Source organism: Sinocyclocheilus grahami, unplaced genomic scaffold, assembly GCF_001515645.1.
Source record: "Sinocyclocheilus grahami isolate Dianchi unplaced genomic scaffold, SAMN03320097.WGS_v1.1 scaffold1436.1, whole genome shotgun sequence".
Taxonomy (NCBI): domain Eukaryota; kingdom Metazoa; phylum Chordata; class Actinopteri; order Cypriniformes; family Cyprinidae; genus Sinocyclocheilus; species Sinocyclocheilus grahami.
The window spans coordinates 79,731-93,392 of record NW_015506615.1 but is presented as its reverse complement, the minus strand read 5'-3'; the positions used below and the strand labels follow the sequence as shown (position 1 = coordinate 93,392).

Here is a 13,662-nt window from a genome sequence, read left to right as displayed (position 1 = left end):
GTAAAACGCTTGGGTGGAAAAAGACTACGATATAGAAGCGCTGCTAAAGTATATTGTACTCTGAGGGGTCGTTTTCTTTGTGGAAATTGTTTGCATGCGTCGTCATTTGACGCCCCCCTGGTGGTGATGGTCTGGAGGTCTCGCTCACATCATGGGCGCTCAAGAGTCCTGAGGCATCTAAAGAGGCTGCAGCTGCATAGTAGAATACACTCAGGCCCATTGTTTCCCACATTAGGGCGTCTCTTATGTAAAAACGGTTGACAATAGTGGTCGTTCGTGCTTGTATCAATGCCAAATGCCAACCAAAGCACTGTGATTTCATAAATTATATTATTGCGTGTCAAGATGTCGATCACGTGACACGTCAAAGAGCTCCGATCATTTGAAGATGGCTAGTTTATAGTAAACATGCAAAATACACCGCTGATCCTCAACAAATACATGCATTTCTTGCTAGCAGTGGTTTATAGTCACAAGTTTATTTAATATTTTAGAGGGTATCCAAATGTAAACAACCCTGATTTTGAGTGCTAGGGGAAAAGGATGAAGTTATTATTTTGAATTAATCTCTTCCACATGTTTCACATATGTCTGGGTGCTTCTGCTTCCATTTTCTCAGATAACTGTAGTAGATTGGCTATTGAATGATCTGGATCAACACCAAATTTAAAAAAGTGTGTGACCTTATTATATTATTTATAAATATTTATAAATCTAGCATTTAAGGCTACAGAATGGTTTCAAATCTATTGAACTGTCAGTAAAAATATAGATGGATGGATGGATGGATAGATGGATGGATGGATGGATGGATAGATAGGAAGTCTCACATTATTTTAACAAAACTTTTATTCTTGAATCTTCACATAAATTACATATTGCTATTTACCTACCTTATAGAAAATCTGTGCAATCTTGTTGCGCATTTTGCATAATTTATCTGAACCGAACATTAGATGTACACTCTATAGCTACATATAATTTCACATTAGACATATGCATTGCATTTCTAGTGCCATCCCTTTAAATCTCTTTATGAAATAATTATGTTTTCTCCTTCAGGCTGACTTATGCTGACTAATCTTTGCAAAGCAACTGATATGGATATGGAGTTTGCCATCCTCAGATGAAGACTGAAAGGGTTTGTATGGATCTTTCCTTTGTTGTCATGGCGACAGAGCAAACCTGTCTCATTCATTGTTCTTGCCCACGTAAGTGCTGACTGCACAAGAGAAAAATCAGATCACCAGTGGAGAATATCACTCACCTTGAAGTGACCTTGTCCAGTGCCATCACTATAACCTTGAATCCTTGAAAGGGATGAGTCATGGTCATAAATCCCTGAGATATACGCATGTGGAGCTTGTAATAATAACAAAATAATCTAAGATTTGCATCTAAAAATGGGTCTCAGGTGCCTGAATAATTCAGTGTTTTGTAGGCTAGATTAAGATTAGACAATTTCTCTATCGTTTCCATTCTCTTTTATCCACTCTAATACTTACACTGAATATTTTTATATTCAATATTACATAAGTGAAGTTTTTTTAGCATGTAATAAGGTGGTGTGTTTACAGTACATACATGCCCAGCCAGCACATAACCGACCTTAAACCCTGATGAATGTTAGTTGCTGTTTCAATGTTGAAAACAAATGGAAACAACATTTAATGCATACTGGTTTTAAAAAGGTTAACGAAATACTTATAAATCAATGTTGAAATTTGAACAAGATTTATACGTTGAATCAACATACAAAAGAAATACCTTTTTAATTATTATAATGATAATTATTATCTTACTATATTTTGATCATAAGGCTTCTTCAAAAATCAAATTTTCATCATTATTAATAGGGATCTACAGCCTTTGCCCAAATGCAGATGAAAGTGAAGTGTTGGGGTTTATTTTGTGATAATGACCTGATTGTACATGATCCCAATTATTACACTGCTACTGCCAAAAAAGTGGACATGATGAAATATTGATTTGAGAATTATTTTATAATTTTATCTTTATATTATCTTGATGCTTCCACTGACAAAAATGGTCCAATACAATGTACAAAATAATCAGCCTAGCAACAAGACAAACACTTCAACAACAGTAATATTAATACTATCGTCCTCTGAGGTCATTTTCACTACAGTTTATAATTGAATAGTTGTGTTCGTATGTAACAAGAGTTTGCTGAGTGATATGAGAAATATAATAGTAGCCATGGACGACGTATTGACCAATCAGAGTATACCAGAGCGCCGTGGAATAAAAGTAAATAATTAAGGAATAAATCATTAGAAAGTAGCACTCAGCCATGACTAAACCAACACAATATTGTTTGTATATGCATCACAAAGCCAGACTAAAGCCAGCTGTGAGGCTTTTAGACCCTGCAGGAAAACACACGCTGGTGCTGTGAGAGTCAGAGATGCAGAAAGTAGTGCATGTGTGAGTAAAGTTCGTTTCGAAGGCAGACAGGTAAACTGTCCCGTTAAGAGGGCAGCACTGCAGGCTCCTGCTGAGAAGTGTGAGAGGAGAGCAGATGGCAGAAAGGGCAGGAAAAAATCAGACAGAAGGGGGTTGCTGCTTTTTCACCACAAAAAATAGGGCCGTAGCAGACAGCCAGCATGAGGTGGGCTCGAAAGACAGCGGTGATCCCTACAGCAGCAGTCTGCGTGGCCACGACCACTAAGATTACCGTATTAGAGAACAATACAGAAAAGGCATGCAACATTTTTCTACCATTGAAGATATAAAGTATGATGCACTGTTTTGATCTGATCACTGTTTATTGTTCAGACTGAATTGACGATGTTCAGGAAACTTCTTGTGCACTTCACACAGGTAAACTGTCCCGTTAAGAGGGCAGCACTGCAGGCTCCTGCTGAGAAGTGTGAGAGGAGAGCAGATGGCAGAAAGGGCAGGAAAAAATCAGACAGAAGGGGGTTGCTGCTTTTTCACCACAAAAAATAGGGCCGTAGCAGACAGCCAGCATGAGGTGGGCTCGAAAGACAGCGGTGATCCCTACAGCAGCAGTCTGCGTGGCCACGACCACTAAGATTACCGTATTAGAGAACAATACAGAAAAGGCATGCAACAGTTTTGATCTGATCACTGTTTATTGTTCAGACTGAATTGACGATGTTCAGGAAACTTCTTGTGCACTTCAGTGTGTACGACCATCATTCAAATCAACACATTACACATTGCTACCTCCAATATCAGACGTGCCATGGTAGAGGTTTATCTCTAGTCATTGTCATGCTGCAGGTTATTGTGATAATGAGTTACTGATGTTATAATTGTAGATATAGAGGTATACTGATTATGATACTGAGGGTATTAAACACTTACATGAATAATTGTACAGCATTCCTTCAGCATTACCTCACTATAGTTATACTGTCTGTACTATAAATTCTCAAGGGGTGCTAAATTCATCTATTAGTCCTAATATATTCCACCTGAAAAGGGACGGCATAGCAATTATGAGATCATATAAAAAAAATTCTGTGCAATATATCGGTTTCCGAAGCTTTAAAAAAGTATTTTTTCTTGCTATACGCTTTATGCACTTAATATTTATAGATTTGAAGGTGCTTAATACCGGAAGTTTGTTAATTACTAAAACAGCAGTTGAATCTAGATTTATATGAATATCTAGCTGATCATTTAAAGCCAATGAGTATATTTATGGAATTCCTGAATCGACATTGTATAGTTCTGGAATACATAAATAGTATTAAGCACTGTACATTTTATGGTTTGTTTTGTATGTTTCGTATTCACATTATTACTGTCAAGTTACCAATCAACGCTGACAAACAGTTTTGCACCACTTTGGCAGTCATAAAACAGTTCTTGTAATTGGCAGATCAGTCTGCAGACTCCATTCCAGATGAATGAGATGGTGATTTATGAAGTACTGTAAATAGAAAAAACCCAGAAGACTTCCATATCAGGCCACAGTCATTTCTGTTTCACAGTCTTTTCTCTTCAGCCACCACCACATTGTCAATTTGTATATTTCTAACCACATTACTTGTCTCCAGTCAGAGAAGTGCTTTGAAAAGTCTGCCATAATGGTGGTCTATTAAAAGGCAATCTCACATTTATTTGTCCCCATTTCATAGGCTTCCCAGTCCTGGTCCTGGAAAGCCGTGATCTGTCCAGGCTTGGCTCCAGCCTGGGTTTTAACAACTGATTGATCAGGTAATCTCATCCTCTGACTGTAAGAAGTTAGGTTAAGACAGTGATAAAGAGAGGATGTAGTGTCAGACAGGAGGAAGACCAAGAGGACAACGCAGCCATCCAGAATCAGAACTAGCAATCCTTTCCATGCTGGTCTTTTGCTGGTTTTACAGCACTGTCGTCGCTCCTCACACGCTGTTCTTGTCTGGGAGCTCGGCCTCGGGGGTGCGGGGGAAGTAGACGGTGGTCTTGTGCTCTTCATAACGATCAATGTGCTTGAGGTGGACGACCATGTGCAGGGCGTAGGCCAACACCAGCAGCAGAATTAGAGAGGTGATCAGGCCCATCAAGATTGCTGGAGTGAAGAAGGTTGCACAGTCGCTTGCTGAAGCAAACTTGTTGGACTGGACATTAAAAGCCTGGATCTGGGGGAAAAGAAATAGAAAATAAATGTTTTCTGTCCGAGATACTGTAGTTAAAAATATAAAATACATTTCTTTCAATTAATTGCTGTAGCTGAGGCAGTAAAGCATGGAACTGAAAAAGTGTTTACCTTGAATGCAATGTAAGTCACTTTAGATAAAAACATCTGCCAAATGCATAACGCATTTCAGGATAAATAGCAGCTGGCAAATATCAATGACAATTATGCTTAATAAATCGAGAGAATAGGAAATCGTGATCATGATTAAAATACACTGAATTGACTTGATCTGAATAATGACACTATTGTTTTTTAGAGCTGCTTTACAGCAGAATATGAACTGCCTCCATAGTTCAGTTTCCATAATTGATTCTACTATTTTCCTGTTCCCTCTGCTTTGACACATTCTGAACTGTATGAAGTGTTATAATAGAAATAAGGGTGACTTGATTAATAAATAAATGTAAATTTTATTGGGTACTTAAACATGAACTAGACCCGTGTATGTTGACTGATGTATAAGAAATGTCTTGAAATATATATTTATTTTTAAATATAATTTATCATATTTAATTTGTCTTTTTTTTTAAATTCCATTTAGTTTTGGCTTCCTGGGTTGTATGATTGAGAGTCCTTACACAGAAAGGACAATCTGATTTGCTGTCAACACATCTTGCTGGGGTTTTTTTAATCTTTTTTTTCCATGCCATGTCAAATTAATTGTTGACTTGATCTGAATAATGACACTATTGTTTTTTAGAGCTGCTTTACAGCAGAATATGAACTGCCTCCATAGTTCAGTTTCCATAATTGATTCTACTATTTTCCTGTTCCCTCTGCTTTGACACATTCTGAACTGTATGAAGTGTTATAATAGAAATAAGGGTGACTTGATTAATAAATAAATGTAAATTTTATTGGGTACTTAAACATGAACTAGACCCGTGTATGTTGACTGATGTATAAGAAATGTCTTGAAATATATATTTATTTTTAAATATAATTTATCATATTTAATTTTTGTCTTTTTTTTTTTTATTCCATTTAGTTTTGGCTTCCTGGGTTGTATGATTGAGAGTCCTTACACAGAAAGGACAATCTGATTTGCTGTCAACACATCTTGCTGGGGTTTTTTTAATCTTTTTTTTCCATGCCATGTCAAATTAATTTCAACAATGCTATGTGAGCACAGTTATACACTCTTAAAAATAAAAGTTTTCAAAGCGATGGCATAGAATAACCAATTTTGATACCAGTGATGGTTTTTCATGGAACCATTTTTTTTTAGCATTTACTATAAATATATTCAAAGTAATTTTCAAATAAGTAATACTGAACTTTAGTAAACTTCTGATAACACTCAAGCACATTTTGTGGCAGCTACCTGAAAATCTGTGAATGTGATGTGCCAGTTTGCCGAGCTGTCAGTGTGGGAGCTGGGTACCAATAGGGTGTCATATTTCTGTAAGCTGCTGACATGCTGGCAGTGGTAAGAATAGGTGGCAGGGGCATAGACCTCCGTGGCATTGAACGTGGCCTCATGAGTCCAGTTGTAGTGGATGTGAACGCTGTCCAGAGTGAACCAGTTCTGGCCTACTGATTCATAATATGTGTTGGACATCTGAAGCCTTCAGAAAACAGACAAGAGGAAGTAATTAACAACTGAATGTAATTATCAGTCAGTGAGGTTTTGTGCAAGCATCTGACGGGTACGTCGAGAAGATAAAGAGTGTTTACCTGATAACAAGTCCCCTGATGTCTTCCACATCACCCAAATGTAAAGACAGCCTATAAAAATGTAAGACTCTCATCAGTACAACAACAAAAAAAACTATATATACATGCATAAACCACCAAATTGTTGCGATTTTATTATGTTTTTGAAAGAAGTTTCTTATGCTCACCAAGGTTGCATTTATTTGATCAAAAATACAGTAAAAAAAATATTATGAATATTATTATAATTTAAAATAAGTTTTAAATATTAAAATGTAATTTTAACATTGAAAACAGTTATACTATATTACCATTTTTATGTAATATTTGAGTGGAAATGTGTTAAAGTTCAAAAGAACAGCATTTATTTGAAATATAGTATATTTTGTAACATAAATGTCTTTGTCACTTTTGATCAATGTAATGCATCCTTGCGGATTAAAAATATGAATTTCTTTTTAAAAATATGGAATTGAGTGTTCAAATACTTAAACTTTTTGTTTTAACAATACAGCTTCTGTTTTATTATTTTCAGAAATCAAAAATATATATTTTTTCTCTTAAATAAATACCACTTGGTTCAATATTTAGTTTAATACTTTGTTATAAAACTAAAATCTATTTTAATATATAACATAATGGCTAAGTGTCCAAATACTTTTTGGGGCCACTGTATAAAATTCAAAATCTACAAATATATAATCATTAACTTAAAACTATACTATTCTAACTAGTAAATAAGACAGCTGCAATACATACATGATACTGAATTTATGGCAGGAAGAATTTTTTACACATACGTGGCCTTCTCCTTTGTACAAACAGAGCCTTTGGTGTCTACTTGTGCACTGGGTCCAAATACCCTCTCTGTGAGGTCCAGGAAAGTGTTGTTTCTGTATCGAATAGCCAGTCTCTTCGCTTTGAAAAGGATGCATATCTTGCCGTTGTAAGCTACAGTCAGTGGGGAGTAGGGTCCAGAGCTGATAGACTGTAGTAACTTCCGCTTGGTTCTGGGCTGGGCATGCAGGTGCCATCCAAAAGGCTGTTTGAAAATGATAACAGGAAAAACTGGGCAACGATGTATGGAACAAGTGCATTATTGATGGGTTTTACAGAAGAAAACACTCAGGGTTCAGACAGTAGATATGACAGATATTCCCTGGCCCACAAATGCTTTTTTCCTCATAATACGCTATTTTTAAAACTGTCACTGTGTTATGGGTCTTGTAGGATGCTGGATGAATTAAGGCAGAGAGGTTGCTTACGGAAGCCAAGGTCACATTGACTATCAGGGAAAATGCAATACCTGCAGTATTCTTCTGAGTGGATTTTCAGCTGCAGGCGAATAACTCTCCTCGTGTGAGGCACTTGGACTCTCAACATGTTCTTCATCTGCATCACAAAATGTTGAAATAGGACAATGGGGGAGATGGCTTGGTGAGTTCTTTCAGCACAGTAAATCGCTGCTTTACTTTTAAGCACATAAAGTGAATATACTAGAATAAATAGCTTTCATTTCTGCAGTATGAAAGTGAAATTCAAAAAGACAAATAAAAATCTAGAAATACAACTTATAGAATGTTACAATCAGTGCAATATAAAATATAACCACAATGGTATAGTTTAATTCAGTTTGAGATTAAATAATATTCAATTTGCATTAGCTTTTGATAAACTTTTAAATAAAGCCTCAGTTTTTAATCTCCCATGATACAACAGTAAGTATCAGTTTGATTGGTGGTGGGGATTTTTCAGTGACTCTTTCAGCAGGTTGTGAATTGAAGTGATTCATTTAGGCATTTTCAGACAACTGATTCGTTAAAAAATACTGTTTTTAGTGAGTGAGTCATTGAATTGTTCACTCAACCGATTTGTTCAAAACACATTTAGGAACAAACTACACTGCTGTGTGTTATTTAATGACATGTAATGTTTGAGTCTGCTGTGGCTTTGTTTCGAACCATTTTCGCTGGTGGAGCAAAAATAATTCACTTAAAATACAATGTCTAAACTGTAAGTTCCCTTATGGAAAAAGTCTTGTTTATTGAAATGTAGCACAAAACTGTTTAATTCAACCTGGCGTCATACACAATTCTCAACGTAATGCAAATAAATAAATAAACACAAGTATGACCATATACTGTACTGTTATGCACAAAAATGAGCCAGCAGAAAATGATATTATTACATTTAAAAGAAGCTGGAAAGGTAAACAAATAATGCAAGCAAACCCAAAAAGCATAACTGCCATTAAAGTAATAGATACTGACCTGTTCTAATTCTCACAGCTTGATATGGTGGGACCTCCGAGCTGTAATGGAAAAACAAAGCAAAACAAAAAGGGGGGTTGATCTCTTTATGTCAGGCTGTGGCCTACTTATCAACATCTAAGACAGATTTCCCATAGATCCACTCATCTTGATGAAGCAGTGATGCATGACCACAAGTCTGACATCTTCAGTCCAGATTAGTGTCTCAAGAGAAGACAAGACATTTAGTCGAATGCCATGATTCTCACGTGCTTAGCACCTTGAGCCCATCAACAAAGTGGGGGCTGAAAAAGACTTAATGGCACCTTGCGTGTATGTACGCACATGTATATTTATCTCGTGCCACCTCATCCCTCACGCTTGAACTTGCAGGATTATCCTAAGATGGATCATTTATACGTCTAATCACAGAGATAATGAGCTTGCGGACGATCTCCTAAAACCTTATTAACAATCTGCTGGCCTATCTGAGAGAAGGTTTCCTGCTGTGCGAATGTGTTGACATCCAGGACTAGGCCTAGATTAAGGCCTGTTCACCTGCAACAAAGTCAGTAGGGTGTGTGAGAGCGAATGAGAGCATCAGATGACCCTGGTTCACTCTCTTTAGGTTCATCTCTTACGTACCACACCAGTTCGTCCACCCCACCCTCCTTTACACTGGACTTTAGTGCTTAGAGCAGGGCTGTCCAAACTCGGTCCTGGAGGGCCGGTGTACTGTAGAGTTTAGCTCCAACTTGCCTCAACATACCTGACTGGAAGTTTCTATGCCTAGTAAGAGCTTGATTAGCTGGTTCAGGTGTGTTTAATTAGGGTTGGAGCTAAACTCTGCAGGACACCGGCCCTCCAGGACCGAGTTTGGACAGCCCTGGCTTAGAGCTTTGTGATCATACAAGAGATAAAAAATACAGCAAAACATGTGGGGAAAATAAACAGATTACCGCATGGAGCATTTAAGTTCATTCAGTTCCTAAGCACGATGTGAGCACTGAATCAACAGCGACGTAGCATATTGAGTCATAAAACCGCTATAATCCAATCAAGGTGACAATACGGCACAAATGCAGGTGTGAAAATAAAAAAAATGACATATGAAGAGCTTTAGAGCTACATTTGTACAGTTTTTTTCTTCTCTCTGCCTAGTTTTGCTAAAAAAAAATCTAATCCAAAACAATGTAAGAACAGAAATGACATATAAAAATCATTTATATTAGTAGCTCTAGAACTACTTTTGTACCATTGTTTCTTCTTTCTGGGAAGTTCTGCTAAAAAATAAGGACCAAAAACAATGTTAACACCAAAATGACATAAAATAAAGAGCTTTAGAACTTCATTTGTACAGTATTTTCTTCTTTCTGTGTAGTTTTGCTAAAAATTCTAAACTAAAAGCAGTGTAAGCACAGCAAATCTGGTCTTCAGAGCCCTGCTAAAGAGTGTGTGTGCACGAGGAGTGACTCTCGCCTTTGTTCTAATGCCAGTTTACCGAGGTCAGCAGCTGAGGACTGCGCTGCTGTCATTGGTTATGGCTGGACACAGTAGCCTAAGTGCTGAATTGAACATTTATGTAATGAAAAGCAGTGCTCACACTATGTCTTCACCTCACTGCCGCTGTCAGAGCTCAATATAATTTTTTGTATATATAGATTATAGGTTTAGCATACAGATTAGCACAGTAGCCTACACTAGCACACACTAGCACAGTACTCTACAAACACAACAATGTTTTAAAATAGATTTGTCTGTTTGATGGTAATAAGATTATAGCCTTTGGTTTAATTCTACTGGCTGCCATTTGTGTCTGTTTTGGTCTGCCGTATACATTGACCCTGAGAAACTTGAGGAGGGTTGTAAACCACTCAACACTTTTTACTCCTAAAACCCATCTTGATCTCTATCATATAATATATTCACATATATTATTCATATATTCACATATAAAGGCATGGATAATTGAGAAATTCTAGGTAACAGATATGAGAAAAATAACCACTTACATCTAAATATAGTTTTGTTTTGTTGATCAAATTAAACGTGACAAAACCTTGACTTATATACAGTATATATGTGTGTATATATATATATATATATATCATACAATTTACAGAATGTAGATATTAGATTAATAGCACAAAAAATAGCTGTAAAATAATTTGTGAACAAATTACATTTCACATTTGTATTTTTTTTGTGAAACTTTATTAACTTTAATAGATTAATTAATTCTAGAATGATATATTAATGGCTCCATTTTTTATTATTCCTGCTTGTTCTCATACAGTAATATCAGATGTTACCACTGAGTTTGTAAATAAATAAATAAAAATAAATTCAACTAAATTCCCATATTTTTGCTATTCCAGCTCTGATATAAGTAAAGGAATTCAGCAACTGTAAAAGTGAAAAATAAACTGATAATTTTGTGTATTTCGAGATGCACAAAAAGCAAGAGCCATCACAATCTCACTTCTTTCTTCTGTTTCTTGGAGTAGCATCTGTAAACTGACTCCTACAGACACTGGATGGGGTCTGCCTGCTGTCCCATTGTCATAGCCATGTTTGCATGTATTGTAGTTACATAGAAGAAAAACTGCAGCAGAACCACAACATGCTCTGAATCTAGAGCCCACACATGTCAAATTAATTTATGAGTTCCATGAATGCTCTTTCAACGTTTTCCTAATAAAGCGCATTTTCTTGCTGTCTCTTGCCCACTGTAAAAGACTAAGACAGTGCATCCACTGCACAGCATCACTGCCCCATTCCCCCTCCCCAAACTAGAGCTGAAAGCGCAGCTCTTACCTCCTGTCCAGGATCGCAGGCACTTGATCGAAGGGCAAAGACAGAGAGATAAACACACACAGTAACAGAGAAAAAAACAGGAAAAGCTTGTGTTTAGCCATTGAGACAATCTGACGAGACTGCCAGAGATGAGGTCTGCTTCATAATCTGCTCTGAACGCACATCCCTAAACCTGGGCTCCCTGACAGGCGGCCTGCGTGGCCAATCAACGGGCAGGGGGGAGATAATCGTGCGTCATTCGCCTCACACCCTTCATTCTTGCAGCCTTTCTCTCCCCCCACACCCTCACACACACTCCTCTACCCCTCCCCTATCGTTTTTCTGTCTCTTCTGCACCCTCTCTCTCATACAAACATACAGTAGCTGCCGGCTGACCTCAAGGAAAAGGGTTTATGCGTTTCAGCTGCAGTCAGGAGCCTAGTTTCATAAGCACTGCATATCTGGCATGGCTAAAAATGAGTTGAGAGAGTGAATTTGTGTTGAAGCACAATTAAAGGCTGTGACAACTGACCTAGATTTAAACTGAGAGCTTTGATAACCAAAATGAATCAAATACTAGAAACCTACGGAACCTCTTCAACCTCCATTGTGCATGGCACGAGTTACTAAAAAACTAAAACCATAAAAATCTTTTTCAAAATTTGAAATAAAAATAAACATGAACTAAAATTAAATATTTAAATATAAAAATAAAAAATGTTTAAATATAAAAAATATTTTATTTCAGTTACACTGTAAAATAAAAATATTTTCGTCAAAGTTGTAAATAAATCAATGGTTATTGGAGTACATTTTTTAGAGTACATGCTATTTCAGTTTTTCTACTTCAAAATTTCATGTTTAATTCAATGTGTTACTTGCCGTTTCTTTGTAATTGTTTGAGATATTTAACAGTATTTCTGAGAGAAAACTGTTTGTAAACCATTTTTTTTCAGTGTAGTTTCCAAGGCAACATTTCTCACTTTCATTTAAAGTGCTAAAATAAACAGAACTAAATAAACTAAAGCTAAAATTAAAACTTAATAAAAAAACTATATAGACATTTTTTAAAAAACGAATAAGAATTTAAAACACAAAAAACTTAATTATAACTTAACCTTAACTATAATCAAAATGAAAATTTAATAAAAAATCTCATTCAAAACAAAAACTGTAGTAGTATATCAATAATACGTAAATAACACTGGTCTTAAAGCGATAGTTCAGCCTAAAATTATTATTTTATTATTTTTACTCACCCTCATGTCATTCCATACCTCTATGTTTGTGAAACACAAAATAATATATTTCTAATCGTCTCAGATGTTTGTGTCCATAGAATTTAAGTCATTGGGGTCCAAAACAACATTGGACCTTATTGGCTTTTGTGGTATAGCATGCTTTAAAAAAGCAAGAAGAGATTTGTGCATATTAAAATACAACTATAGAAAAAATTCCATGTTTATGGGCAACACTGTCTTATGTAAATTTATATTGTGTAAATGAATACCGTGGTTTTAGTGAGCCAAGTGGGTCATTTGCCCCTTGTCTCGAATGTGCTTACAGTGTGATTGATGGGCAGAGTGACAACTGTCAGTCATCTTCATTGGGTAAGACAGTGTAGACAAATGTTCACAATGTGTGGCTCTGCTTTCATATGCTAGAAGTAAAATGAAGTTAAAATCTTGAAATGTTTTAATAGCTTCCTTTGTCACACAAACCACTATTGCAGAAAATGCAGAATGTATTTTATTCAAATTATAAACTACAAAAAATAAACTACTAATGCTTGAGGGGCCATATCTGACACCCTCATACACCATTTATTATGGTTTTGCTTCCATGAGGAGTCATTTTCAGGGGAAGGGCGTTTACTGGACCACTGTGGCTGCAAATGAATCACACCCAGACTGTTCACACTCAGACAGACTAAGCAGGATCTCTCTGAAGGTAATTAAACTACGGGGCATCTAGCAGTACTACATTAATCACACCATGTGCATTGGCTTGTTAACGCCCTGTTGTAATGATGTTGGGGAAATGTTGCCCTCTTGTGGTGGTGTGTAGTGTTCATAAAACCAACACATTGGCTTTTGTTTCACATTTCACGAATTTGGTCATGAATGCATACTTTGTTCAGCTTCAAACTTCATCCTTGTTCATGTGTGATATCAACATTTTATTGCCAAGGTATAACAAAAAGAATTACATATTTTTTCCCCTACATTTAAGCTTTGATATTAAAACTAAGCATTTAAATATAATCTTAAAGGGGTCATATGATGT

At 36.3% G+C, this 13,662-nt stretch overlaps 1 protein-coding gene and 1 long non-coding RNA gene across 2 annotated transcripts; one reads left to right on the top strand and one right to left on the bottom strand.

Moving 5' to 3' along the window:
* Nucleotides 1–2,081: 2,081 nt before the first annotated feature.
* Nucleotides 2,082–4,093, top strand: LOC107570287 (uncharacterized). Its single transcript, XR_001607019.1, has 2 exons — nucleotides 2,082–2,478; nucleotides 2,845–4,093. It is a non-coding gene; the product is annotated as an uncharacterized lncRNA (long non-coding RNA).
* Nucleotides 3,122–11,559, bottom strand: LOC107570286 (V-type proton ATPase subunit S1-like). The gene is made up of 7 exons (XM_016256501.1): nucleotides 11,398–11,559; nucleotides 8,602–8,642; nucleotides 7,638–7,723; nucleotides 7,132–7,373; nucleotides 6,353–6,403; nucleotides 6,000–6,243; nucleotides 3,122–4,616 (listed from the first exon to the last, which is right to left on the bottom strand). The coding sequence occupies exons 1-7, from the start codon at nucleotides 11,496–11,498 to the stop codon at nucleotides 4,380–4,382; spliced, it is 1,002 nt and encodes a 333-aa protein (XP_016111987.1). The 5' UTR covers nucleotides 11,499–11,559; the 3' UTR covers nucleotides 3,122–4,379.
* Nucleotides 11,560–13,662: the final 2,103 nt, after the last annotated feature.